Below are 25,555 nucleotides of genomic sequence, written 5' to 3'. Positions count from 1 at the left end.
CTGGGATATGGAGATGACTCCCAGTCTGCAGAAGATTTGCAGAAAAGGAATATTCCAGCATGATAACAATCCAAGGCACACCTCTCTAAAGGAGAAAAAAGGGAAGACTGTGACCCGACCAAAAATGTCACCGAAGTTGAATCCAATGGAACACTTTTTGTGGTATTTTAAAGAGAAAGTTCATGCAGTCCCTCCAACGGAAAGCAGCTGGAAAAAAAGAAAAAAAAATCCCCGAAGAATGGCACATCTTCAGAACATCTCTATAGAAATTTGAGCAACACTGATATCCTCTATGCTGAGGAGGATGGAGTCTGTCACCAAAAATAAAGAGTCTGTCACCAAAAATAAAGGTGGACATATGAAGCCGTGAAAAGAGTAAAAAATGTTGAATCTCAGCATTTAAAAAAATGTAATGTTAGTTACATTGAGCTGCTACTGCAAAGCCTGTACTTTCAACGCAGTTTTTCAGTTTAAATGCAAGCTTATATACTTCAATGTTTAACCTAAAAGTAATGCGGTTACTGTAAAGTGAAACCATATTGAATCATGTCACATGGATGATATTGTACAAGGGTGTACTCGATGTTGTTGTATACCGTACGTAGATGAACCTGCAGGGTGACATTTATGCGGAAAAAAGAGCATAAATGAACAAATAGAATCCTTCTGGAAGACATACAATGTTTTATAAAACTCCAGTTTACAAATACGACATACTTATGATGAAAACAAGAATCAAATTCACCCCTACTCTGTCGGAACTGTATACATTAAATTACGTGAATTCCTATAAATAGACGCAACAGGCCTCCAGAGGCAACAAAAAATATTAAGCAGATAACGTTTACCTCAGCACAAAGGTTAACATCAGTAATAAATTTGCATCAACAATACATTTATTTAAGCCCATATCCAGTTCAATATGTAAATACAGTAAACATTAAGCTCTGAAAAAATGTAGGCCTCATCAATGCATACATTTATACATGGACGCAATCAACAGTTTGCACCAGTGAATGAACCTGATAATGTATGCACATATTCATAAGTATCTCAGACTGTCTGCGCAAGGAATCTCTCAAATTATTCTTTCATCAAAAAGCATATTCAGAAGATAATCTACTAGATTATATATGCTGAAATATTAAATTTAAGATTTCAAAGAAGCAATTCATCATTCGGGAGCCAAGGTTTAGTAGCAGGAGTGTTTTATGGTGGTGCCACCTCTGGGTGGTAGAGTTGGAACCCACAGAAACACCACGAAGAGATGCCGTGGTGCGCGTCATTGAAAATGCATAGCTGTGGGATAATCCAGATCATCTCGGCATATTGTGCCTTTGAGCCTGCTGATCATTTCTTTTAAATTTTCTGGTACTTTCCCAAAATATGCAAGCCCACAGTGGCACTGTACCATATAGATCCCATGTGTGGATACACAGCTGATGGCGCTGGTGAAGGGAAACATTCATTTTTTTCCATGTGGGGATGGGAAAAATCGTTAGTTTTTACGGTGTTGGTGCGCTCTGCACAATTGCCACAGCAACAGGTGCAATTGGGAATAGGATGCAGACACGTCTGTGTTACTTGACTGGATTTCTCCCTCTGGTCTCCTTCTGTGGGGAACATGACTGATTGCGCACGTACAGCAACTCCCGATTTAAGATGGCTTCCCTTTGTCACAAACCATTTGCCTGATGAAGGTCTGGCACGTCGCAAAAGAAGTGCCTTTTATCAAGACAGACAGTGTGCAGGAGACTCGTTGTTAGCCTCATGAATCTACATTAGCACGGGAAATGTGGAAACATCCAATAGAAACAACCGAAAGTGCCGCCTTCATAAATGTACATCAGCAGCGGGTACATAGCATGAGCAGAGGTGATACAGAAAGAGAATAATAAAGATGGATATAAATGTTCATATTCATGTCTCAGACGCAGAAAAGTCTTTGTCCTTAAATGATATTGCTGTTTTGATGCACAGAGGTAGTCGCAACACTTCCAACTCATGCATTAAGCAGCATGTACACTTAATTAAAACAGCAGACGTGTCCTGCTTGAATGCAGTCAGACCTTGTTTGTGTATTACTTATCACTGTACTCCTTAATATAAAAGTGTTTTTCAAAGGTTGCCAGACCTTTTCTTTGAACTTCCAAAAGCCAGAAACAAGAACTAACGTTGGCACTTCAGAATTTAAGTCCTTATTGTGACGTTGCCTCTGGCGTCAACATGGCCGACAGAATCAGGTAGACCCGCCTGTAAACGTTACAGCTGAAAGAGTGTCACGTTTGATCTTAAATCAAAGCGTCAATTAACTGAGAAATTTTACATTTAATTACTTTGTCAATCTATGACTGATAAAAAAAAGAGAGAGAGAAACTGTTTTGTTGTTCATATTTTTTTGGCTTTACAGGTTTTGTTACTAGTTTATCTGCCGCCTATAAGCTGCCAAATACTGTAAAACTGCTAAAGTGAAATATCTTGTACTTGTAGCAATCCTGCAACATTTTCAGAAGTTTGCAATATTTTTTTTCCCCAATATCTGAATAAAACTACATCGAGCAGTCAGACTGCGTAATACCCCAACATGTATGATAAATGAGATAGCAGTATTTTATAGCAATTCTAACTTTACATTGCATATTCACAGTAATTGCTCAGATTTAATTAGATTTTTTTTGCATTCTGTATTAAGTATTTGTGTCTCTTTTCCCCCCTCTAGGATCTGCTAGTCGTCGTTGTATGCTGGACAATAATGGAGTTGCTTTCTGGGGTCCTCCGAGCTTCGCCAGATGCATCTCACTTGAATATAGATATTTACATTTATCTGTAAGTTTCCTTTCAAGAAATAAGTAGCAACAAACTCAGAAACTCCTTCTCCTGATTGGATTTTTTTATTATCTCCAGCAATTGAAAAGCACTTGTGTTCATCTAGATTACTTTGTTGGAGTCAGTTAGTTCCTGTGTCATCAAGTTTTTTAGTCTCTGTAGTGATTTTAAGAGAAAGTGAAGAATGTTTTTTGCAAGTTCTTTGGTCATTCACACCTTAAAACCCGTAATGTACCTATGTGAAACTTTTGTTCTTTTTTTTTTTTAAAGTTTACTAAAATCAGAGGAGTGTCTTTACTCGAGGCTTGCCACTATCTCTAATTAGCTTTTCCAGAGTTTTGCACTCACACTTATCAATTAATGAATATAGCTAATGAATGTGTTCATCAGCGAGACTGTTTTCCTGCTCTGTGAACTTCAACCTTTTCCATCTACTCGATGATGGCGGAAGGAGATGAGGGTCAGGGATTGTGCGTGACGGAGCTGATTGCACTGTTAGCTTCTGTTCCAACCTTTCATTAACACCAGGAGTCAATAATTAATTTTCTGTGATTGCTGTTATCTTCTGTTCTTCCAGTCTCCCTCGCTCTACCTCTCTCTCTCTCTCTCTCGCTCTCTCTGCATTTCACATTCACACACAGACTTGCTTGCTTTGTGTATCTCTTTCTCTGAAATGATGAGATCCAGTTTTTGCCTGAAAGTGCTGCTAGGCCTCTTTTTGCTTGCCTATTTTAAGCACAAACACAAGAAATCCAACCATGTACATATACACTCCTGTGTGTGTGTATATATATATATACATCCCTCTCAGCTCACATCCAAAACATTACTGTGATTTCTTTGTCAAAAACACAATCCTGCTTGTTTGGTCTTGCTGTTTTTGTCGTTTTTACCAGCTACATATTTTGAGTAACAACACATGCAGTAAGTGCCAAAAGGCTTGCATTTAATCATCTTGTCTATATCAGGCAAAACGTGAAACCATCAACTCTTCTGAATCCCTCTCTCTCTTTCTACACACTGTAGTTACGAGAGCATCTCGCGAAGGGTCAGAGGACCCTGGCTGGGGAGGGCATGTCTCAGATCGTACGGAGTCTCCTGGAGCTCTTGCAGAGGAGGAGCTACTACAGTGGCGACCTTCTCTTTTCCACGGAGATCCTGCGAAATGTGACGGACACCTTCAAAAGAGCAACCTACATCCCAGCTCCCGACGACGTGCAGGTAGTGCGGAGCCGAGTCACAAGCCGTACAACTCGCTGATAGAGTCTCACACGCAGCTACACTCACAACACCTTGAAATTTATTCAATGTAGAAGCTCCACTTTCTACTGCACAGGGTGTGCATAACAATGAACTCAAGCTGCACAGTTGCTATGGCCTCAAAGGGGGGATTTTTAGCAGCGTTTTTCTCTTTTCACTGCCTGTAAGAGAGAGCAAAATGCTCCTGTCTCACTCAATCATTTGACAGAGATATTTTTTTTATGTTTTACAATATGCCTGTGTACAGAAGTCTACTGTACTGTATTTGACAGAAAATGAACTGCAGTACTGCTGCAGTACTAGAGATAACTTTCAGGTGATGGTTCTGCTCTAACAACTAAATGCCTCTTTGTTTTGTGTTTAGAAATTCTTCCAGATAGTCAGCCTCATGTTGGACATCGAAAATTTAGAGAAATGGGAGGACGCTCACCAGGTAAAGCCTTTTTATGTATGAGAATGCTGTGAATGCTTGTGGTTGCGTTCGCCTCTACACACCATAATTAGTAGCTGTCTGCTACTGTACCAAGTGTCCTGAATACATACGTGGATTTGTGTGTGAGTGTGGCTGTGATCACATCATATATTCACTTTTCATTGGTGGAGTCATAAAAGCACACCTGTTTACCAAACACAATGGCTACCTGTTAATTATACTAGGTGTGTGTCCGCGGGTGTGTGTCTTTGCACGTTTGTCTGTGTGTGACCCAGCTGGACGCCCTTGAGCTGAGGTGTGTTTGCGTGCCATCTGGACATCATAAACAAGCAGCCGAATATGATATTTTATCCAATGCGCTTGCGATTTACAGCCCCGAGACACATTCAGTGGTCTATATAATGAAATGAATAAAAAAAAGTTTTCATTGGGCGCCTTTCTTTTTCCATCCCCCTCCACCCACAGGTCGCTCCCGGTGCTGCTTTGCTGATGAGGATATTAGAAGACTTCATTCACCTCATCGGAGAAGCCCAGAAGCCTTTTCAGAGTTTTCTCGTGGTTACCAACAACCTCAGTAGGTGTCACACTGTGTTATCACATCACCAGGCATGACACAGACAGACAAGACGGCTTTTACACCATTAATGTTTAATGGTATTACATAGAGTTAAGGTCAGAGTTTGGCTGGGATTTTTTTTTTTACTATTCCTCACTCTTAGTCACCTTCAGCCAAGATGTTTTTTTTAACTGAAAAAAAAAAGTAATGTGACCTTTCAAGGTGGGTTTTTTTTTGCTCTGTTGCTTTCATTGTTCTTGCTCTAACCTTACCTTTAAGCAGTGCTCTTTGTTTAAGCCCCAGTTTTCCACTGCAGTGAGTTTCAAGGGTTTCTGGTATCTCGTGTTTGTTTTCAGTGATAACCATCCAACGAGAGCCAGTGTCGGCGGTTTCCAGCGATATCAACTTCCCCATGAAGGGCCGGAGAGGGATGAAGGACTGGGCCAGAACAGCAGAGGATAAGCTTTTCATCCCTAAAGAGGTCTTCACCATCCCAACCGAGGGTAAGAAAACTAACAAACATCCCCCTCATTGGGTTAAGCGGTCAAATCCAGCACATGTACGTACACACACAAGATCTGATGTATTTGTTTCGAGGATGTTTTTGTGGAACGATTGTTATCCAGCCCTGCAAGCATGTACACCAGAGTCCAAGGACCATAGTTGTCATTCTCACTCACATTGTTGAGTCTTAAATATATGAGGTTTACTTCACTCAATGCTCTCTTTGACGAAGGTCAGACCATGTCAGCAACAAGGGCTTCCTTTGTATGAACGCCCATACTCAGAGAGTATATCATCGTATCATATAGACAGTTTCTCGAGGATGTTAAAGGGTAACGCTGAGACGGATTTGGACTGTAAAGAGGCCCTGGAGGGCTTTTAAAGAAGATGCAGGTCAGTCATCTGAGAAGAAGTGTGCTGAACTCCAAGTCCTCATGCAGTTTTGAAATTCACTTTAAACAACAAACGCCTGTAACTGCTGCTAGTCTTTACTATTGTCCTTGTTTTAAAAAAAATTCCACGTGGGTTCAGGTAAACCCAAGAAACAAGTAAATATATTGTCCAAATACACACCAAGAAGGAGCTGAAAACAAAGAGATTCCAGGAGGCGTAGCAGCTAATGTTGTAACGTGGATACAAAGGGATGTAAGAATAGGAAGACAGAGGTTCATGCTAGATAGGATAATTACTGTGGCAGATGTGATCCACTACCAACAAAGGCAAAGGTTACATCCCACAGGAAATTACACTGGCAGTCTTTCTGTCTGGCACCTCATCCCCTACCCTGAATTAAAGTTCAGAGCGGCTGCAGGCCAAGAGAGCAGAGCTCACGCTGACCTCTGACTCACACCGATGCCACAGACTCTCTTTGATTGGCGTTCAAGACATCCTGTACGCTCACCTCAGTCTCTTTGTCATGCACGGTGTAACGTGCGCGCTTTAAATCATCTAGTTTTTTTATACGCTACAGAACCTGTTTATGACTTGTCTGTAAATTATTGTGTTAAACTTCTTTCTCCACATTTTATGGAAGAGTGAAGGCAATTGTTGGAAAGGTTGAACACTGGGCTGTTTAATGCCGCAATGTTTTCTTTTTTATTGTTCTCTATTTGTCACGTCTTTCTGTTTTATTTCGCAGCTTGTTGTGGCTTTTTCGCCCCTCCGCCATCTTGATTGGGGTTTTTTTTTTTTTGTCCATTATCCTCATAGTTTGCAGCGGTGGACGTTATGTCTCTCGCGGTGCTTATTGTGCAATAAAAGTGACCAGCTGCATCACATTTACACCGGGATTTTCTCATGCGATATTCAGCACATGCCATTGCCATTTTGGCATGCGCTATTTGGTAAATTGTTTCATCCAAGCCGTGTATTGCCTCATGAGTTAGGACGTTATTAATACTCTTTTGCCCCTGTGGGAACTGTGCCTCTTCCCATTGGCAGCCCATGAGTTGAGATCTTCAGTTGATTGCTATCGGTTTGTTTGGTTCATTTACCCCGTAATGAAAGCCTATTTCAGATGGACAGCTTAAACATGCTCATAAAGGCCCATCGGTGCGCTTGTGTGTACACGTGCGCGCACTGGCGCACATTCGCGCGGCCAATTGATAGGTTCATGAATCGCTTCGGTGGGCAGACGTTGGGACTGTTCTTCACTGATTTTCGAGGTGACAAACTCCCTCTCTCCCTCGGCTGCCCTTTTTTTTTCTCCCCTCTCTCTTGCATGCAGACAGCAGCCGTAACACGCGAGTCAGGAATGGCTTCATATTTCAAATGCCCCCGTTGTTGGTACACGAACACGGCAATGCGTCGTTAACTTTTAAGCATAACTCAAGCAAGAGCACAAACCACATGAGCTCTACGCTCTAATAACGTGGGCGAGACTGACTTTCTCCTTTGTAGTTTTAACTGTAACTGTGCTGAGGTGCAAAATGTGAACTAGAGCTGGGAATCGGGTGGTTTTAAATTAGCAAGTCATGCGGAAACCAAGTTGTGTATCTTTAAACGAGTAAGAAAGGGTATTTCCTAAGATGTCACACTACTCCTTAAAGAGTAAGAAATGAGACAAATGAAGCAACTTGTATGTCTGCACAGTAAAGGGTAATTCTAGCTTTATTTAACCTGATGTATTTCTTATAACAGTGGCTGTAGCAGCTGCTCGGGTTGTGCCATTACCACTTTATGTGAAGCCATTCAGAGAACAAGGACTCATACAGTACAATGTAGGTGAACGCCTGCCATTGCTTTCCAAATAAACAGGATTTTTACATAAATCATTTAACGCCACTCTCTGAGCCTGACTGAAAGTAAACACAGAAAGTAGTTGCCTGGAACTGCCATTATCATAACTGCATTAGGGATTTACAGGGAAACTCAATAAGCTAATTGCTATGGCGGATTACGCTTTGGATTGTTACGAGGACAAGTGATTTCACTTTGATGGTCAACTGTATTCATCCAAACTGGAGTAAACAGACGAGGGGCTAAATCAATTGGAAGGTTGCAGGCATACACGAAGAAGATCCATCCTGAAAGACAGGGTTTCTTGGGAAACCGGTGGAGTCACAACCAGAAGGAAAGCTTCGAGTTAGACCTGTTGATTCTAGATTTAGAAAGATAAATGTGTCTCGACAAATCGGAGTGATTCCAGAGGGGGAAACTGCAAGAAGTGATTTTGCGACGCTTAATAAATTGCTGTCCTGAATACTTTTAATTCGACTCCTGAAGATGGACTGGCTGGAGCAAAAGGCACATATGGCATGGAATGTGAACACAGTGCTGTGTGAGGGATTACAGAATGTGTGTCCCATCAGCGACCAACATTAGCATCTGATTATATTGCTTGACCCACTGTGAGCCAAAATTACTACGGTAACTGTTCCAGGCAGCTGCTTTTAGTGTGCGTTTTTTTGGAACTAGGACAGAGCATCTGCAAGTGCGATTAGTCTTACATCTAAAACAAAACAAAAAAAGTAAAAAAGCATATTTCCGAAAACTACTGGTTTAAGAATCAGCTTGATTAATTACAGCTACGTACATTAGATTTACCTCAGAGAAATTTAGTAGGGAGTGGGAAGAAGGTAGTTTATAATATCGCTGACCTCTAGTAAGTCAGGATGTTCAGATGGGGAAATGTAAAGTTTGTATGTTTTCTGCGAAGACGCGAAACCGCGGAAGACTTCGGAAAGTTGAGAAAAAGAGTGACTCACAAGGAGCTGCTCGGATGGAGCTTTTGATCTTTGATTAAACCCGTAAATTATGGCTTAGCATCAACTCCCAAGCATATCTTTTCCTGATAAATGGCACACTAAAGTTCACAGCTGGTGACTGGTGGTTTGCCATTTTGCTGGATTACTGCTTGACCACCAATCATCTGGATGTTCGGCAAGAGGGGAGAGTGACGAAAAGTGTGTTCATGGGAAATTAGAGTTTTGTGATTGAGTGCTTTTGTGGCATTAATCATCCTCGAGCATGGGAGCGCCACCCCCTCACATACTGATTTACCATTTACCCATAATACACTGACTCTCTCATTTGCATGCCTTTGCAGACACTGTCCAATTAGGATCCATCAAACTCGCAGGCTTTCTCATGCTGACTTTGATCTGTTTCTTTTGCCTCCTCACAGTCTCAAAATTGCCTCTTTTTTTTTTCTCCACTGTCGAGATCTTTTTGTCTCTTCTTCCTTCTCTCCTCGACTGTCTTGCATAGCTATCTCTCTTCCCGAGTATTACCTCTCAGGCAGCAGGCAGACAGATTTTGGATGAGTCACCCAGTACGTCTGATACCATCAGCCCCCTCTGTCTCCTCCTCTCTCCCTCTCTCTCTCTCTCCACTGATGCTCATCCATTGCTTCTCTCAGCCTAAAAGGGCAAAGGAGGGAGTGGCATCTCTCAACATGAACTCTTTCCCTCATACTTTTCCTCTCTGCTTCCTTTTGCCTCCCCTCACTTGAGACAAAGTGACATTTACAGAGGGACACTACGTCTCCTTGGGAGCCCCTGCTCTTTTTAGTGAAAGAACACTGAATGGAGTGATGGGAAGACGAAGGGGTTGCGGGGAAGGACCACTGAAAAGGGTGGTAAAGTTGAAAAGTGGGCTGGTGAAAAGCAACAACAACAGAGGAGGATAAGAGGGGCGAGCGGTCAGGAGGAGGAAAGAAAGAAAGAAAGGGGATTTGAAACAAGCAGAAAGACAGAGAGCGACAAGGACATTGCGTAAAGACGGCTGAAAGTTTGGCGCGTGTTGTCGTGAAGGACTTGGTTTTTCAAATGAGGCTTCTGTTTTACAGCAGGTCTAGCTGAGCCGTAAGCGAGCTACTAGCTGCTCAAAGGCAAACAAATTGACACAAACAGCGTCTCTACCCACGCAGAGTGCGAAACCAGGATCTAACATCTGACTTACTTTTACATCTCAGAAGCATAATAAGGCTGGAATATGTAGCTGACAAACGCTTCAAGAAGGCACTGCTATTTACCGACTCCTCTTATTTTGATGCAGCCAGCAGGGCATTTGTTGGCGACGCATAAATAAATGAAGGAATTGCAGGTTGATGAGACCGCCGAAGTCGTCGCTTGTTCGCTTCATCAACTAACAAATGCATTTATTCGATCAATAAAGGTTGACTCAAATTGAATTAGTCTTAAATTGCAGCACTTCAGCCTAAATATCAAATTATAAGGTGTGCAAAGAGAAATTAGGGTTTTTAATTTTAACCCTCTGAACTCTTAAGTTATTTTGCTGCATTTTTAATTTTATTTTTTGCCTGCATCTCTATGGAAACAGCACAACCAGGACTTCTGTGCAGTATAACAAGTTATAATATCATAAATCCTAAAAACAATAAAGGACAGTTGAGTTGCTTTGATTATTTATTTGACAAAAAATAGCTCAAACTTTAAATCAGTATGTACAGCATTGTCCCAAATGCCCACTGTTGTTACCGATACTCGAAAAATGGTGCAGAATAGTGCTTCTATACGGTATTGTATATATTTACGAGTTACATTTTTAATTTGTTTCCTTGCCTCGTATTGGCTCTGTGTAAACACAGCCTGCAGCTCAGCCCAGTCCAGTGACTTCAAAGTTGCATATTTGAAGTGTCTTTTTTTGTTTTTTTACAGAATCTGTTTAGAACAAACAGTTAAGGTTTGATTAATTTGCAAAATGATGAATGAACTTATTTGAAATATCACAATTTTGACCTTAGATTTCGACAGTTTTCCCGGTGGAACCACACGTCAAACCAGTTTGATGAATCATTTTGTTTCTGCAGTTCGTGGGTCTGATAATAGTTGTAATTTTGCCATTTAAAAAACAAACAAACAGACAACACGCTGTAATGGAAAAATACTGCATCTGCATGAAGAATGTCAAAGCAAGTTTCTCTAAGTTTCATTAAAGCTGAGTGGAAAGGTTACAGGCCCAAAATGTGTCCCCATAACATCGAGGTAAACACTAGTGGCTGTACATGGGAAGAAGAAGTTGTGCATCCCATGTGTTTAGACTTTTGATGCCTGATCCAGCGTGTTTAGTCTTCTAATGTCTGTGGATGAGTACACCCTGTACACCCAGCTGTTGTTTTCCAGCATGGGATTGTTATACCACTGTTGGAGTAAAGACCACGCCTGTACATGTATAAGAAGACTACGCTGCCTGCACTCATGTGTACTCTCCTGCAGACTGCTTGCATTCTGTATGACCTGTACCTTCAAAGCTTTGAATAAAACGAGACAAAGACAACTCGGACTACTGGACTTTATGTAGATCATAGAAAATTTCCTCAACAACGCCTTTCAAACCCACCGCACCCTCTCCTCCTTACCAACATACAATCTCCACTCGTCATGATCTTGTTTGTGTTTTAAATTTCAACTCGTGCCGTTTACCTTTTTGTTTGTTCTTTTTAGTATTTAAAATGGGAAATCATTATGACTTTCCACTCTTTTTGAACTGTTCGTACTCTCCAACAAATGTCTTTGTTTTTGGTGTTCAGCAACCTTTTGCACAAGATAACAAGGGATACACAGCATAAATGTATTGATGGATTGGTACATTTATAATTTATCTTGAAGGTGTTCCAGCCAGAGCAGAACATCTCTTTTGGGCTGATCAGTTGCAAAAAAAAATGTTCTTTTCTTTCAGAGACAGAAATGGACTCGGAATCTACAATGTACTATGTCATCGGAGCCGTCTTGTATAGGACACTGGGTGTCATCTTACCCGCACCAAAGTGAGTATAGAGCTACTCTTTATTTTTTTGTGAGAACTTTATTTCACCTTCTTTTCCTTTCCTTGTCCTTTATTTTACCTTTCTGCTACTCTTCTTTTTTTTTCAGTACTTTGTCTGACTTTTCTTCTCCCTTGTATTCTCTTTCATTTTTTTTTTTTTTTTTTTTCCATCTCTATTCTCACTACCTTTCTATTTCGGTGCCCTTTCTTCTGTCGCTCCTTCCCTCTATCTCATTCCAACATCCAATCCTCTCCCTGTCTTCTTCTTATATTGCCTCTGTTGCTTCTCTCCACTCCTGGTGTCTGCTTGGTTATCAGATTTTTTTTTTTTTTTGCTAAAATGTACATTCCCTCGACGTTTTTTCCCCCTTTCTTTTGCATTGTCATTGTATTTTTGGAAGTGTACACTGGGCTAGGAATTGGTGCGGGCCTAATGGGTCGTGGAACATGCATAGAAAAAAAATAGAATTAAGAAGAAATCAGAAGGTTGTCAAAAGGCCACTGTGATATGGTGTTTGTACTGGCCCCGGGCCCTTTTATTCAGGTCAGCGCTCTTGGTTGTGGATGAGCTGGATCTGTTAAAACCCTTTTCTCCCTGTAGCTGTGTTGAATGTTAATAGGTCCTGCATTCTGTTTTTACTAAAGCACTCTCTTTAGATTTCCGTCTCTCTCGTTAGGTTTTTTTTTTTTTTTTTTGTATAATTTTTTATTTATTTATGTGTACACTTTTGCAAATACCCTTGAAAGCCCTCAGAAACATGGGAGTGATCTGAGTGCATGCATGTGTAAGACAAAGAGAAAGAGCTCACCAGCAGGTTTTATTTATTTATTTATTTTTGGTCCTTTTGTAAGGTTCAAGGCACAATTTTACTTGGAAAATTCTCAAAAAAATGCTAATCATTTGTGTGTGTTTGGACGTTTGCAGTCCCCCTGCCATCATCAACTCCAAGATCCTGACAGTGACGGTACGACCAGAACCGCAACCCAGCGAGCCCATGGTGGTGGTGGAGCTGTCCCTGCTTTTAAATGTGAGTATATTGAAAATTGGATGTTTCCAACTGCAAGGCGCACTCTGTCTTCAAGCAATACAAACACTGGAAGCTCTCCAGGAGCCCAGAGGACGAGACAAATTCATCATACCAAGGATATTCTTTCATTATCTGGCTCCACTGAACCTCTCACAGCCACAGTCAGGCTAAGTGGTCACTAAAAGTTAGTTATCAACTAGAGTAAGTCAACCCAGGGTTCCAGATGAAAGAGGTGAACAGCTGCAAACATGGACAGGTCTAGAGCCTCCTATTTCTTAACAGAAAACAACCCACAATCCTGAACTTCTACGAGGAGTTTTAAAATATAATACAGTTCAAAGCAACACAGCGACTTCCGCCAAAGTCAAGAAGGAAAGCTGGCAACAAACTCAGACTTTGTGACTGCAAAATTAAAAGGCTTGTCAATATTACTGTCCCATTGTGTGTGAGTTGCTTAGATGTCGGCTTCTAATCAAAGATGCGAGACTCATTTTAATCATCATTATGCATCACATGATTGTGTAACAAAATTACAAATGTAGCCCCTGAATGCTACTCACAGAAACGATGCATTATTTAAAGAATAAATAATCAAGTTATAAAAATAAAACTGTTTTCATGGTTCTGATGAGGATGAATTCAGTTATTTCACATTCAGTCTCATTGTTATGGCACATTAGACAGTTGCTGCGGCCCTGGTGGTTTGAATGGTTTTGTGAGCAAGTGAAGAATGTAAAAAAACGTAATTTAAAGCGATAAGTAGCCTCGCTGCAAATCTTATAAGGTCAACAAGCAGCCTATGAAGGTTTAGTGTTTTAATCAGGTTCTGTTTTAGGATTATATCGCTCTGCAAAGGCCTATAGAACAATTAAATGCTTCTGAAATGGCTTGCAGCACTAAAACCCTGACCTTCTCTGTGCTTCGAGCTCTACGAGATCTTCCAGGAACAGTGAATTTGTTTACCAAAAAGAAGAGCAGATTAGGTTTTCAGCGTAATTCACCATGATGAGTACCGCAGAAAGCAATGAACCTCCGTCATCGGACTGGAAAAACCCTGGCTTGAACCTGCGTTTACCTCGCTAACCCTGAACGCTGCTTCACTGTGCAGACCTCTGAACAGCCAGACTGTTTCAAGAGCAATGCACGAGGAAATGAAGAACATTTCTTCTATTTTGCAAACAACTACAGACAATCACTCAAAATAACCACCATCACATTATTTACCGAGTAATAGATTTCTTTTTTTTTTTACTATACACTTGTAGATTGAGCAAGTAGTGGGTAAACAAAATAAATGGGTTTCAGGCTTTAAAGGAATCCTCTTCTCCCAGCTGACCCATGTTTCCGGAGTTCAGATGAAACAGAAAGTGCTGCATGCTATAAAGCGCCACAGCGCTGGGTGAATTGCCTGAATAAATGCAGACCTTTTTGACTTCCTTATATCGCGGTGTCTCCTGATACCTATTCAGTTTATATTGCAGTGAAGTGTGTTATTATAAACGACTCATGGGGTGTCTTCAGTGGAAAGGACTAAGTGCTGGTTTAATGAGAGGCACGCTTCACGACCTCAATAAGAAGTGGGTTTCATTAGACATTCCGCTGCGTAAAAGGTGGGCACAGTTTTGAAAATAATGTCGAATATTTAATTGTTCTCTCTAGACAACACAAAATACGTATGTACGCACATGCCAAAATCTCCCAATGAAATCAGTCTCTTGCTGTGTCAACCAGGACCTAAGGGTCAAAATTATTGCACAGTGTTTCATTAAGAAGACTTTGTATTCATTCTCCTTCCCCCGCTGCTCCATCTCCCTGCTTTAAACCGCTGATTCATTACATAATAATGGCATTTCCTTTATATGCCTCTATCTTTTATCTTCCTATTATTCTGCTTTTTAACACTTTTGGCAGAGCAAAAGCTACTGCAGGTTGCACAGCCCACTGTCTAGAGGATGATGTCTTAATGCTGATCCTAGCATGCTGCTCTGTGCTACAAGCTGGAGGCTCCCGCTGAGGACAGGCACTTCTCTGGCACACAGTGCAGCACTTTGCTAGGACGGTGTACACAGGGGAGATGTTCCTGTGTACACCCTAAACCACTGGTTGTGAGGCTCGTGATTTAGGATAGCTCTTGCCGAAGTTCGGTGGATTCGCAAGAGATGGACTCAGAGAATAACGGATGCAGCAGAGGCTGAGGTATCTCGACTTCATATGCACCGCACATCAAAAAGTCTCAGTCCTGCTTTTTCCCGTTCCGAACGGCGTCTTAACTCTATCATCAAGAGAAATATGTGATGTGGAAATTTAATTAAAGCCACGTCGTGGAGTGAATGCATATCTGACACTTAACAAGAGAATCACATGACAACAGAAGATGCGAGCGATTAGAACAATATTAATTTGGGTATTGTATTATTTTAATTTATGGGGGTTTCATTTGATATGGAACCACTACTCATAGCCGTATATATTCATAATTAATACATGAAATTAATTTAGGCTTTAGCGACTACGAAATACAGGATTTTATTAGATATTTTTTTAAAAAAAAGAAATTCAACTGTGTCTTATCAATTAGTCTCCCGCAAAACTCAACCACACACAAGCCTTAATGCACAGATTATAAATATGACTTCACATCAATCATAGCCACACACATCCATAATATTTGATATTAATTTTGGTTTTACCGACTCCTAAACACGTAATTTAACAAGAAGAAATTCATCAATCAAGCAAAATAGGTTCGGTAGGACTGCATGAAGGTAACAAAATCCAACTTAGAACATCTCTACAGAACTGATGAAGCCTCTTGGATGACAAGTGAAGCGTCTTCAAGGAACTCAAGCAAGTCCACGATTAATCTACCTCAATAACCTCTAAAGCAGGGGTGTCAAACTCTGGCCCGCGGGCCAAATTTGGCCCGCTTTGTAATTATATTTGGCCCGCGAGACAATACCAAATGACTACTAGAGCTGCCCCCGGTATTGTACTGTACATGCATTCACTGCTAATACTACAAATCCCATAATGCCCTGTTGTTGTTTTGGCGCGTCAACCAGGACAGGACCCAGAAACTCCCTCTCCTCTGTGACAGTAGGCATAGCGACTTCACTCTACAACTGTCACTGTGCCATTGATGTGTTTTTTTATTTATAATTTGATTTTGCATGTCTCCACTAGGGCTGCAAGGTGGCGCAGTTGGTAGCACTGTTGCCTCGCAGCAAGAAGGTTCGCGTCCCGGTACCGGAATCTTTCTGCGTGGAGTTTGCATGTTCTCCCCGTGCAGCGTGGGTTCTCTCCGGGTTCTCCGGCACACAGTCCAAAAACATGTTGAGGTTAATTGGTGATTCTAAATTGTCCGTAGCTTGGTTGTCTGTCTCTAAGTGTATCCCTGTGATAGACTGGCGACCTGTCCAGGGTGTCTCCCGCCATTACCCTGAGTCGGCTGGGATTGGCTCCAACCCCCCTGCAACCCTAGTGAGGATTAAGCGGTGTATAGATAATGGATGGATGGATGGATGTCTCCACTATTAAGTTATATATCATGTATGGTAATAAGCGTTGCTTGTTCCATGTTGAATGTTAAAGCAAAATTTGTTTCAGCCCATATTAAAAGGTTCATTTGTTCAATGTTGCCCCCGCGACTTTGTTCAGGTTTGAAATTTTGGCCCACTGTGTTTTTGAGATTGACACCCCTGCTCTAAAGGATACCTTTATGCTCGAGCTAGCCACCAAGAATAACGATATGTCTTTAAAACTCAATCCAAACAGCATTTTTTTTCCTCAAGGTTAAGCATAATTGCATCGACATCTTCCGCTCATCAACGACTCGACCGCGAAACTCAACTACACACGAGCATTAATGTGCATTCACACGCGATAAATATGTTTTTTTTTCTTCAAGAGTGCCAACCCTCCTGCCATGCTCTTCAGCTTGTGGTTGGTGTTGACCTTGGCCAGCGTAAAAAAACATCCAGCTCCTGAAGCAGCGGCGTTGGCAACAGCTGCCTCAGGCCTCGCTCTCGAAGGGGGGAGTGTAGGGGCCTCGGTGCAGGGTCATGTCTTCGCTGAGAGGACATCTGCTCCAGTCAGACTCCTCTATGCATTTCCCTGGTGCCCTAATGTGTGTGTGCGTAGTGAGTAAGAAGCAGGAGGCCAGAAAGCTCCGTGTCCCTACAGTAGACTAGTGCACCATATGCCAAGTATTCCCCTACAACACCCCTCCACCTCCCATCCTCCTCCTTCAGCCATCCTTCATGTAGCTTTTTTCAATCATAATAGGCAGCTCTGCTTAGGCTTTAAAGACCTGAGCTAGGATCCTTCCTGGTAATATCCCTGTAATCTAGGTGACTTTCATCAGTCAAAAAGCATCACCCTGGCTGCTCCATTTCATTTTCTGAATCTATAATCTTTGATATGAGGTGGAAAGGCTTTTAAGACTCCCCCGAACCGGCGCGGCCATGTTCTGTTACATTAGTTCATTTAATTTTATTAGCTTAGCACATTCACAGCCGCTATTCTTTACCGGTGGAGAAAAACTGCTGTTCCTTTGAAAAGGAAAAAAAAGAAAAAAAAACAGCGCTTTTAAGGGAGATGCCATTATCGCTGTCCACGAACGCGACAGCATCACAGACACGCGTTGCTCCCTTTGAGAGGCCCTCCGTCGAGCAGACGCCGCCGTTATGCAAGGTATCAGCACTAAAGAGGAGGCAGACATTGTGGGAGTACACAGGTGTCACTCCTGCTGGAGCGAACAGTCGGGCACGGCGCTCGCTGATTGATAGCTGAATGCTAACAGAGCTCGCCGCGCTAATGCACGCCCAGGGACATCTAATGTCGGCGGCGACGGCGGCTTACGTGTGAGGCAGAACAAAGCGCCGTCATCCATCAATCCGTGTCACCTCGTCTCTGATCCTGCGTATATAAATGTTGCATCATTCCGTCCCTTTCAAGTCCGGTCCTGCAGAGACCGGTGGATGCACTGATTCATGGGAGATCAGTTGTGAACTGTACAGAGAGGGAAGGACGACCTTGCCTTTGGAGGAATAAATCCTCACAGTGCAGGTTTTGAAAGTGCATCACCTCTTTCTCTCTCCTTTTTTTTTTTGCTCTTTTAAAACACTGTTGATTATCAGAAGAAGAAGAAAAAAAAGTTTGCTTCTTATTCAAGGAGAAGTATTTCTTCAAATTATCCCCAGGCTGCAATAAGTCTTGTATGGACATCATCCGTTTTATAATGGACCCAGCAGTCTGGCTGTGGAATTACTGCTATAATCCCCTTTGCCATAGGGGGGAGCTCAAAGGCAAAGTGCGTAATGCAGGACTCAGGAAGGACCAACAGACTAGTACAGAGAGGGCTCCATTTTCCTCTGCATCAGCCCAGCGGAAGAAGTGACATTTCGGTTGTGGGTGATTAACTGCAGGCCTGACCGCTCTCCTCTGAAGAACCCAGAAAGTGGTACTGGATAGCTGATTCCCTCCGACGAGGACCACGGTTGCTCCGTTTGACAGCTCCTCGTGTCTCCTCGTTCTTTTCAATGAGGAATAAATGTAAAAAGTGAAAATTTGATCCAGGTCAGACAGCCGTAAAGTTCACCTAAGCCGCAATCCGATCTTTATCAAATGAGGCATACAGGTTGAAAGGGCACCGGAGATCCATTTGAAAGTAATCAATGCAGAGATCACTGAAGATCACCGCTGGAACAAGTTGTGATGAGTCAGTTAAAGATATTGATCCCCTGATTCATTCACAGATTGAGTTGTGGCAAGTCTTCCTTCGCCACCACGCGCCGCTGAGCTCTGATTACCACATGATTCACCTGCCATTTGACCCCAGCGATTGGCTTTTAGCTCCAGCGGATCGATGGATTAAGAATGAGCAGACAGCAAATCACAAGCGTTTAGTCCCTTTTGAGGGATTATCTTGCTTTTTTTCCCCCCTGATTTAACATGCTTGGTACTTTGGTGACACTCTGAAAGGGCCGCTTCTTCATTTCCCCCATACTTGTTTTTACTGCTTCATAGTTGTTTACATTTACTTCACTACTTTCCCCTGTGGTTGTACTTAAGGACGAGATTTGAATGCTTTTCCCCACTGCAGGATGTTTATGACCCCAACTTGCTGCATATTATTGTCCATGAAATGGCTTTTCTTTTGTTGTTTCCAACGCTCTCGATTCATGGCTCCGCACACCTTCCCTCTCTTTCTGCGGCGGCATCAGCTATTTGCTGCTCTGTCCTCTGACAATGACTCGTTCTCCATCTCTCCCTCCTGCCGTCTGTCTCCATCCTTCTCTTTCATTGTCTGTTTACCTCTCTCCATTGGCCATGCAGCATCACTCTTTCTCCTCTGGCAATGAGCTATTCTGTCTTCTCCCTGCCTCCCTCTCTCACTCATCCTCTCGACTGGCAATAACAGCTTATCTTCTCTCTCTCCCCCCTCTTCTCTCCTCCCCCCTTCCCCTCTTTCTCCCTCTGTATCTTGCAGGGTACATCGGATCCTCAGTGCGTTGTCTGGGACTATGGCAACCCGTAAGTTACTCTCAACCATTCAGATCCCCGTGCATGTGTGCTGGCGTGTACAGTGCGCGGAAATACATGTGTGTCTGTGTCGATGTGTATCTCGTGTGCTCTTGCGCCCAGTCGGATTCATTTTATTAATGAACTGAGAACAGTCTAATGAAGTTCTCTGTGTTGGTGGTAATTAAATTACTCACTGAGAACAAACACCATTCTCTCTGCGCTGCTAAGAGTTCAAAAGTAACATCGCTCAGAACTCCTCCGTGGAGCTGCTCGCCTTTGTTGCAGTCCTCTTTTTCAGCCTCTACCTTTTCTCACACCATGTTGGTGGTTTAATTTGCTCGTCTTTATTCCACCGTGGGAATTCAGTTTAATATGGACAATGCAGTCGTATGCCATCGCTATCCTGAAGTGTTATTCTATATTTAATGGGCTTTTTTCTCATTTATCTAAGTAGGCCACAGACTTTTTTTTATTTTTTTCCTGAATAGTGGACCAGCTATTGAGCCACATAATGTAAACCAGCACAACTGATCACGCTGGTGTTGCCATTAACCCACATAGTGATTGACTTTGGGTCAATAAGTAAGTTAAAGTTGCTCAGAGCCATTAAACCGGGCTTTGGTTCCGGGTCATTGTCTGATTGCGCTGCAATTCTTTGAATGGCCTATATTTTCTAACCATGTCAGTAGAACCGACAAGACTCAAGCCTGTCACTCACTAATTTGTAAATGTGTAAATGCTGCCTGGAGGACATTTACGAGCAGTATTTTTTTTTCCTAATTGAGCAAGTGTCTCGGTTATACTGTCTAGAAATCGTATGGAGGAAGTATTGGGGGTGAGGTGAGGTCAGTGTGGGTAATCAGCCAAATAAAATATGGGACTGGCAGCTAGGTTTAGGCCATTAGTTAGCCGTGTGATTCGTTTTGTTAGGGACAAACAAGGAAATTGAATGAAGCTGAACAATGAATGAAACACAGTGATGCTTTTTCGGCCATCTCTTGCATCTCTCTCGACGGTTCATTGGGTACTTAAGGTCTTTCTCACTTCTTTGTATTGCAGCTTGTAACCTAAGTTCAGACTCTCCATTATTCTGCGCATTTTGAGGACCTCACCTCGCTGTTGTAAAGCTTGCATTTGACACTTTGCCTACAAACAGTTCTGTGATAGCTGAGCAAACTTAATCTGATTATGAAAATGCAGAGATTCGGTTAAAAGCTGCACAGCAATTAATTAAGAATGCAATTTTGTGCGACGTCATGTCATTCGAAATGTGTTTGTTTATGCAAATAAGTTGTATATGAACCTAATTTTTATCAGATATATGATGCTCAGTAGTTAGCCTTGCAGCCAGAAGGTTCCCGATTCGCGTCCCGGTGAGGACACCAGGGATCTTTCTGCGTGGAGTTTGCATGTTCTCCCCGTGCAGCGTGGGTTCTCTCTGGGTTCTCCAGCTTCCTCCCACAGTGCAAAAGCATGTTGAGGTTAATTGCTGATTCTAAATTGTTTGTAGGTGTGAATGTGAGTGTGCTTATTTGTCTCTATGTGTAGCCCTGTGATACTCTAGCGACTTGTCCAAGGTGTCCCCTGCCTTCACCCTGAGTCAGCTGGGATAGACTCCAGCCCCACTGCGACCCTAGTGAGGATTAAGTGGTGTATAGATAATGGAAGGATGGATGGATGCTCTGACAGAGCCAATAGCTTTAGTACAAACTGCCATCTCAGAAGGACTCCCTTTCTCATGTGACAACAAGATAGAAATATTCTAGTCAGCTCAACTCCCCCCCTCGGGATCACATTAGTTTATCCAGTTCTAGCGCGGTGCTCTCTGGTGAATAGCACACAGTGGGAGTGCAGGTTCGCGGGGAGAGGACAAGGCATTGTAACTTATCAAACTACCCCTCTCCATCAAGGTGGGAGAGGAACAATGCTTGGCAAAGTCAATTAACTAGCCGGCAGATTACAGCTGCAATCAAATTAAATTCGCAGACATGACGAGGGCAGGGAGCCAAACGGAATACAAAGTGGCAAGGTGGCCGTGATGACAATCAACCAAACATACCCAAAGTGGAAGGAATGTGGAAAACAACCAAATGTGTTTGCCAGGGATTAGGTAACATGTTTGCAGACATACAGAGGACACAAACACACGTCCCCACCAAGACCTACGTTAATGCTAATGCACCAGCATGCAAGAGATGTAGTGTTTAATTACATTTACTATGCGCTATGGATTGTTTTGACATCCTGTAGCAAGCAACGCAAAACAACAAAAAAAATAATGTTGCAATTACAATCACTGAAGCTAGCTGGGAGGATCAGCGAAAATTTTAATGCTCATGTCAGCCCTTCCTGCTCCCCTGAATTGACTGGGAGAAGCTGCTCATGAGATCCATGGGTTGTTTACATTTTGAGCTAATGCACAGATTTGAACGTATCAGTATAAACAGCCTCGAGTCATCACAACATCCTGCAGAGGTGCTTTTAGTTAAAGGATGTGAGTGTGTGAACCACAAGAAGCCAAGATTTCCCTGCAAAATCAGATGATCACATGTGAAATTGATACTCATGCATACCAGCGCCTGTAAATCTGGTTGCGTACCTATGCGGAGACGAGGAAATAGCGTGCATATCCCAACTCCACAGTGTCGGTACTTCAGCCCTCCACCATTTGTTTGTTTGTGCCAGGCAGCGGATCTTGACTGGAGCTGGGCATGAGCATGCCATTGATATGGACAGAGAACATGTTGTACAAAGCAGCCGTTTGTTTGCTGGAGGATATCACCTCTCTCAACCTGGCTGTCTCTCTGACTGAGCCACAGGCTTTGAGGGGTTGAGCGCAAGGCAGACAAGAGGTGGAGAACGTATAGATAGCAGTGTGGAGGGAGGGCAGGCATGGCAGCGGCAGAAAATAAGTTCAGCTCAGAGATGGGAGAAAGAAAAAAAAAAAAAACCTTTGCCGCTCTGTGACCTGCATATGGAGGCTATATTTAGTGCGCACTGATGCATTTACATTTGAAATGGATTATTTTCTCTGTGTGTAATTGTTGTAATGCACACATGTGTAATGTACGCTTACTTGGAGATTACACAGAGGCTCAGATCTTGCAAAGCCTATTGTCGATCCCCATCACAACCATCTATGATTTTAAGCAGCGGTGTTCCATTTGGAAGTCTGCGAGCGATTTCGGCGGCGGCAGCTCTCCACCATTCTGCGCTCCCTCTCTCAGCTGGCTAAGTTGGCCGACAGTTTGTGGCACTCACAGTTCATCTCAGTATTTATGTGTGAGTGTTTATTTATTTATTTTGCCCCTAACAGGCCCATATGTCGGTACCATCTGCCCACCCAAATCGTTGAGCTTGCCATCCCTCCCTGTCTTCCCCCGTGCGCCTGTCGCCCCCCCCAGCCCCCTCCTTCAACCAACTCTCAACCTGTTTTCATTTGCCTTGCCGGGCTCGAATAGATGCCGTTATGTTTAGCTCTCATAAAAGTTTTATAGGGTTCAAACCTGCAAGCTCAGGTTAGCGAACCAAAAGGGAGGCTGTTAGGAGTAAAAATACACCTTTTCTGATCGTGTACAGAGGTATACAGGGCACTGAAATGAAAGCGGAGATCGACAAGACTGTCTTCACGTTGTCATCATTGTCTACCTTGAATCCTCACTCGATATTTCCACCAACTCTCTCGCTTTCTTTCCTTTCCTGCTTGTCTCTTGCTGACTCTCTATTCCACTGGAAATGATGATGGGTGTTCTACTTGTCTTTGCTCTGGTTCCTGACCTTGCCTCTGGCATCTCTGTGCTCTGACCCTCACTCTGCCTCGGTGTGGGATATCTAGCCGAACCCCCACTGACACACGCTCGCTCTGCTGTAAAGCACGTATCGCATGTCTGGTGCATTATGGATTACTGTTGCTCCGTCAGATTGCTGAAAGATTTGCTGGCGTCTATAAAATATACATTGCGCTGCTCAAACATTTATTTATGCGTCACTCATACATTCCCATTTCATTTCTAATAAGCACAGAAGCAACTCGCTGTCACACAAATGACAAAAAGCTGAAACAGCGATGCAACGCAGCCAGTCGACTGAGCAATCTCATTTAAAAGCGTGCTTAAAAATATAACCCAGTAGGACGAGATGAATGTAATATACACTTTAGATGGATGGATGACAGTAAGCTCGTGAAGGCCTGAGGGTCATTTAATCCTATTTCTAATCCTCATTGGTCTTCAGCTTGATCGGGGATCAGCGGTTAAAGAGCCGGGCACCCCACCCTGCTCCCCCCCCTGCCGCCGCCGCCGCCGCCCATCACTGCCATAGAGTAATAAAGACCTGGTGTGCAGCGCAAGTAGCTTTAACATCCTCAATCTGACACGGTAGATTGAGGCTTGCTTTGGGCTCAGGCTCATCTGCAGCCACTATCAGCTTTGGCACCGGCCTCAACCTTAAATGAAGTAAAAAGTCAAAGGCATATTCTGCGCGCTGCCAAAAAACTAGCTGGGCACAAATCTGGCCAAAATGTAATCGCATTTACTTTACAAAAAGGCATGGCGGCAAGTTGTGACCTTAGCCAAGCGTGTGACAATTTTAATTCTTATATTGGCAGATTTATGGCCTGCCAGAAACCATCTATAACTCTCCTGAGAAACAAACAAACAAGTAAATGAATGGAGGAACTGATAAATAAATTCAATGCATTGTCTGTCCCTCTTGACTGTAACTGACTTTCAGAGTCTCTTCATTAATTTAAATTGACTTACATTAAAAGAGTATGGCATCAGCTTAGTATTGCAATTCTACAACGCTGTCAGAGTCGCATCAGACAACTTTGACAACTGTTTTAAAATGTTCTTTTAATTCTTTGTCAAAACCTACATTACTCTTTATACATCTTTTTAACATGAAGTGCATAGCTGTCCCAGATACCACCACTTTGACCTCTGGAGCTCCAGGAGCAAGCAACAGCAAAGCTTCTTCGATGGTGCTGGCGTCATTCAACAAATGGTGATTCCACAAAACAAAGTTTCAACTTTGATCCTGCAGATTGCTGGACTCTCAGGAGAGGACGTGTGAAATAGTGGATGGGTCTCATTGTACCATTGCATCTTTGTCTTCTCTCTCATTGATGTCTTGGGACAGTAGGCTCTGTTGTGTAGTTTTGACTATAGTTGAGGATGTTGGTGCCCATTGATGCACCTACATACAAACTTAAACCAGGCTATTTTATGTGTTTTTATGCCGATGATTACCCATATTTCTTCTTATGTTTAATGTTAACTGCTCAGATTACCAGTGTGGCATCTCTGGATCAAAACAGCTTCACCACAGTGACTGGACAACAGAGATAAGCTAAGCAAAGTTTGCTAGCTGGTATAGTCTGAGCAATAGCCTGCTACTCACAGAACCCTTGTAGGCCACTTTCAAACTGCATTTTTGGCACGCTGTCTTCCTCTTGTCATGCTCAATTTAAAGTGCTTTCACACAGCTGAGATCTTGGGCATTTTGTATGCCAAGGAGAGCTGAGGCGTGATGTTCACTGCTAGTGAGCGGGGTGTCAATCACCCAACCGGAATGGTATATACATCAATCAGGCCAGACATTAAAACCGCTGATAGCTGACGTGTATAACATCGTTAATCTCGTTATGATTCCAATGTTCTCTTGGGAATGCTTGGATTCTTGCATCCATGTGGAGGTTGTTGTGTCACTTACCACCCACCTAAACACTGTTGCAGACCAAGCATGCACATCCCCTTCTTGGCTCCACGATAGCAGCGGCGAGAACAAGCCCGATCCGAAGAGGTCCCATCCTGAAGTGTTTTCTGATGTCCATGCCTCTAGGGGTCAGAACTGTTTTGACGCCATGAGGGGGGGTTGACACAATATAAGGCAGGTGGTTTTAGTGGTGTGGCTGAGTGTTTTAACAGTGCAGTTAAAATGTCTCAATATAATACATGAATGTGCTGACAAAATGACAAAAAGCCTCCATTTAGCTTGGTATTGGAGGCCAAACAACAAACCACTATCCAACAAATCAAAATATTCAGGTCCTGCTATAATGTGCAGCAGTACGCTCCAAAACCTGTAAATCAGCTTATAATAACTGCAGCTGTCTTTGAACAGGAATTGCAACTAAGGTGCGGATGTCTTAATCGCTATATTTTTGTTCCATATATAACCATCATCGATTGAATA

General features: G+C 42.7%; 1 protein-coding gene across 1 annotated transcript in view; it reads left to right on the top strand.

Annotated features, from left to right (window-relative positions):
- Positions 1-25,555, top strand: part of adgrb2 (adhesion G protein-coupled receptor B2) — a 231,877-nt gene that overhangs the window by 135,813 nt on the left and 70,509 nt on the right. The window contains exons 9-16 of the mRNA XM_008282724.1: positions 2,720-2,826; positions 3,853-4,047; positions 4,451-4,519; positions 4,985-5,093; positions 5,432-5,578; positions 11,721-11,808; positions 12,733-12,835; positions 19,326-19,369. Of these exons, the coding sequence (XP_008280946.1) occupies positions 2,720-2,826; positions 3,853-4,047; positions 4,451-4,519; positions 4,985-5,093; positions 5,432-5,578; positions 11,721-11,808; positions 12,733-12,835; positions 19,326-19,369 (862 nt within the window). The remainder of the gene's footprint in view (positions 1-2,719; positions 2,827-3,852; positions 4,048-4,450; positions 4,520-4,984; positions 5,094-5,431; positions 5,579-11,720; positions 11,809-12,732; positions 12,836-19,325; positions 19,370-25,555) is intronic.

This window comes from Stegastes partitus, unplaced genomic scaffold (genome assembly GCF_000690725.1).
Source record: "Stegastes partitus isolate 25-593 unplaced genomic scaffold, Stegastes_partitus-1.0.2 Scaffold282, whole genome shotgun sequence".
Lineage (NCBI taxonomy): Eukaryota > Metazoa > Chordata > Actinopteri > Pomacentridae > Stegastes > Stegastes partitus.
Note: the sequence above shows the minus strand (reverse complement) of the source record. Positions and strands in the feature narration are given on the sequence as shown.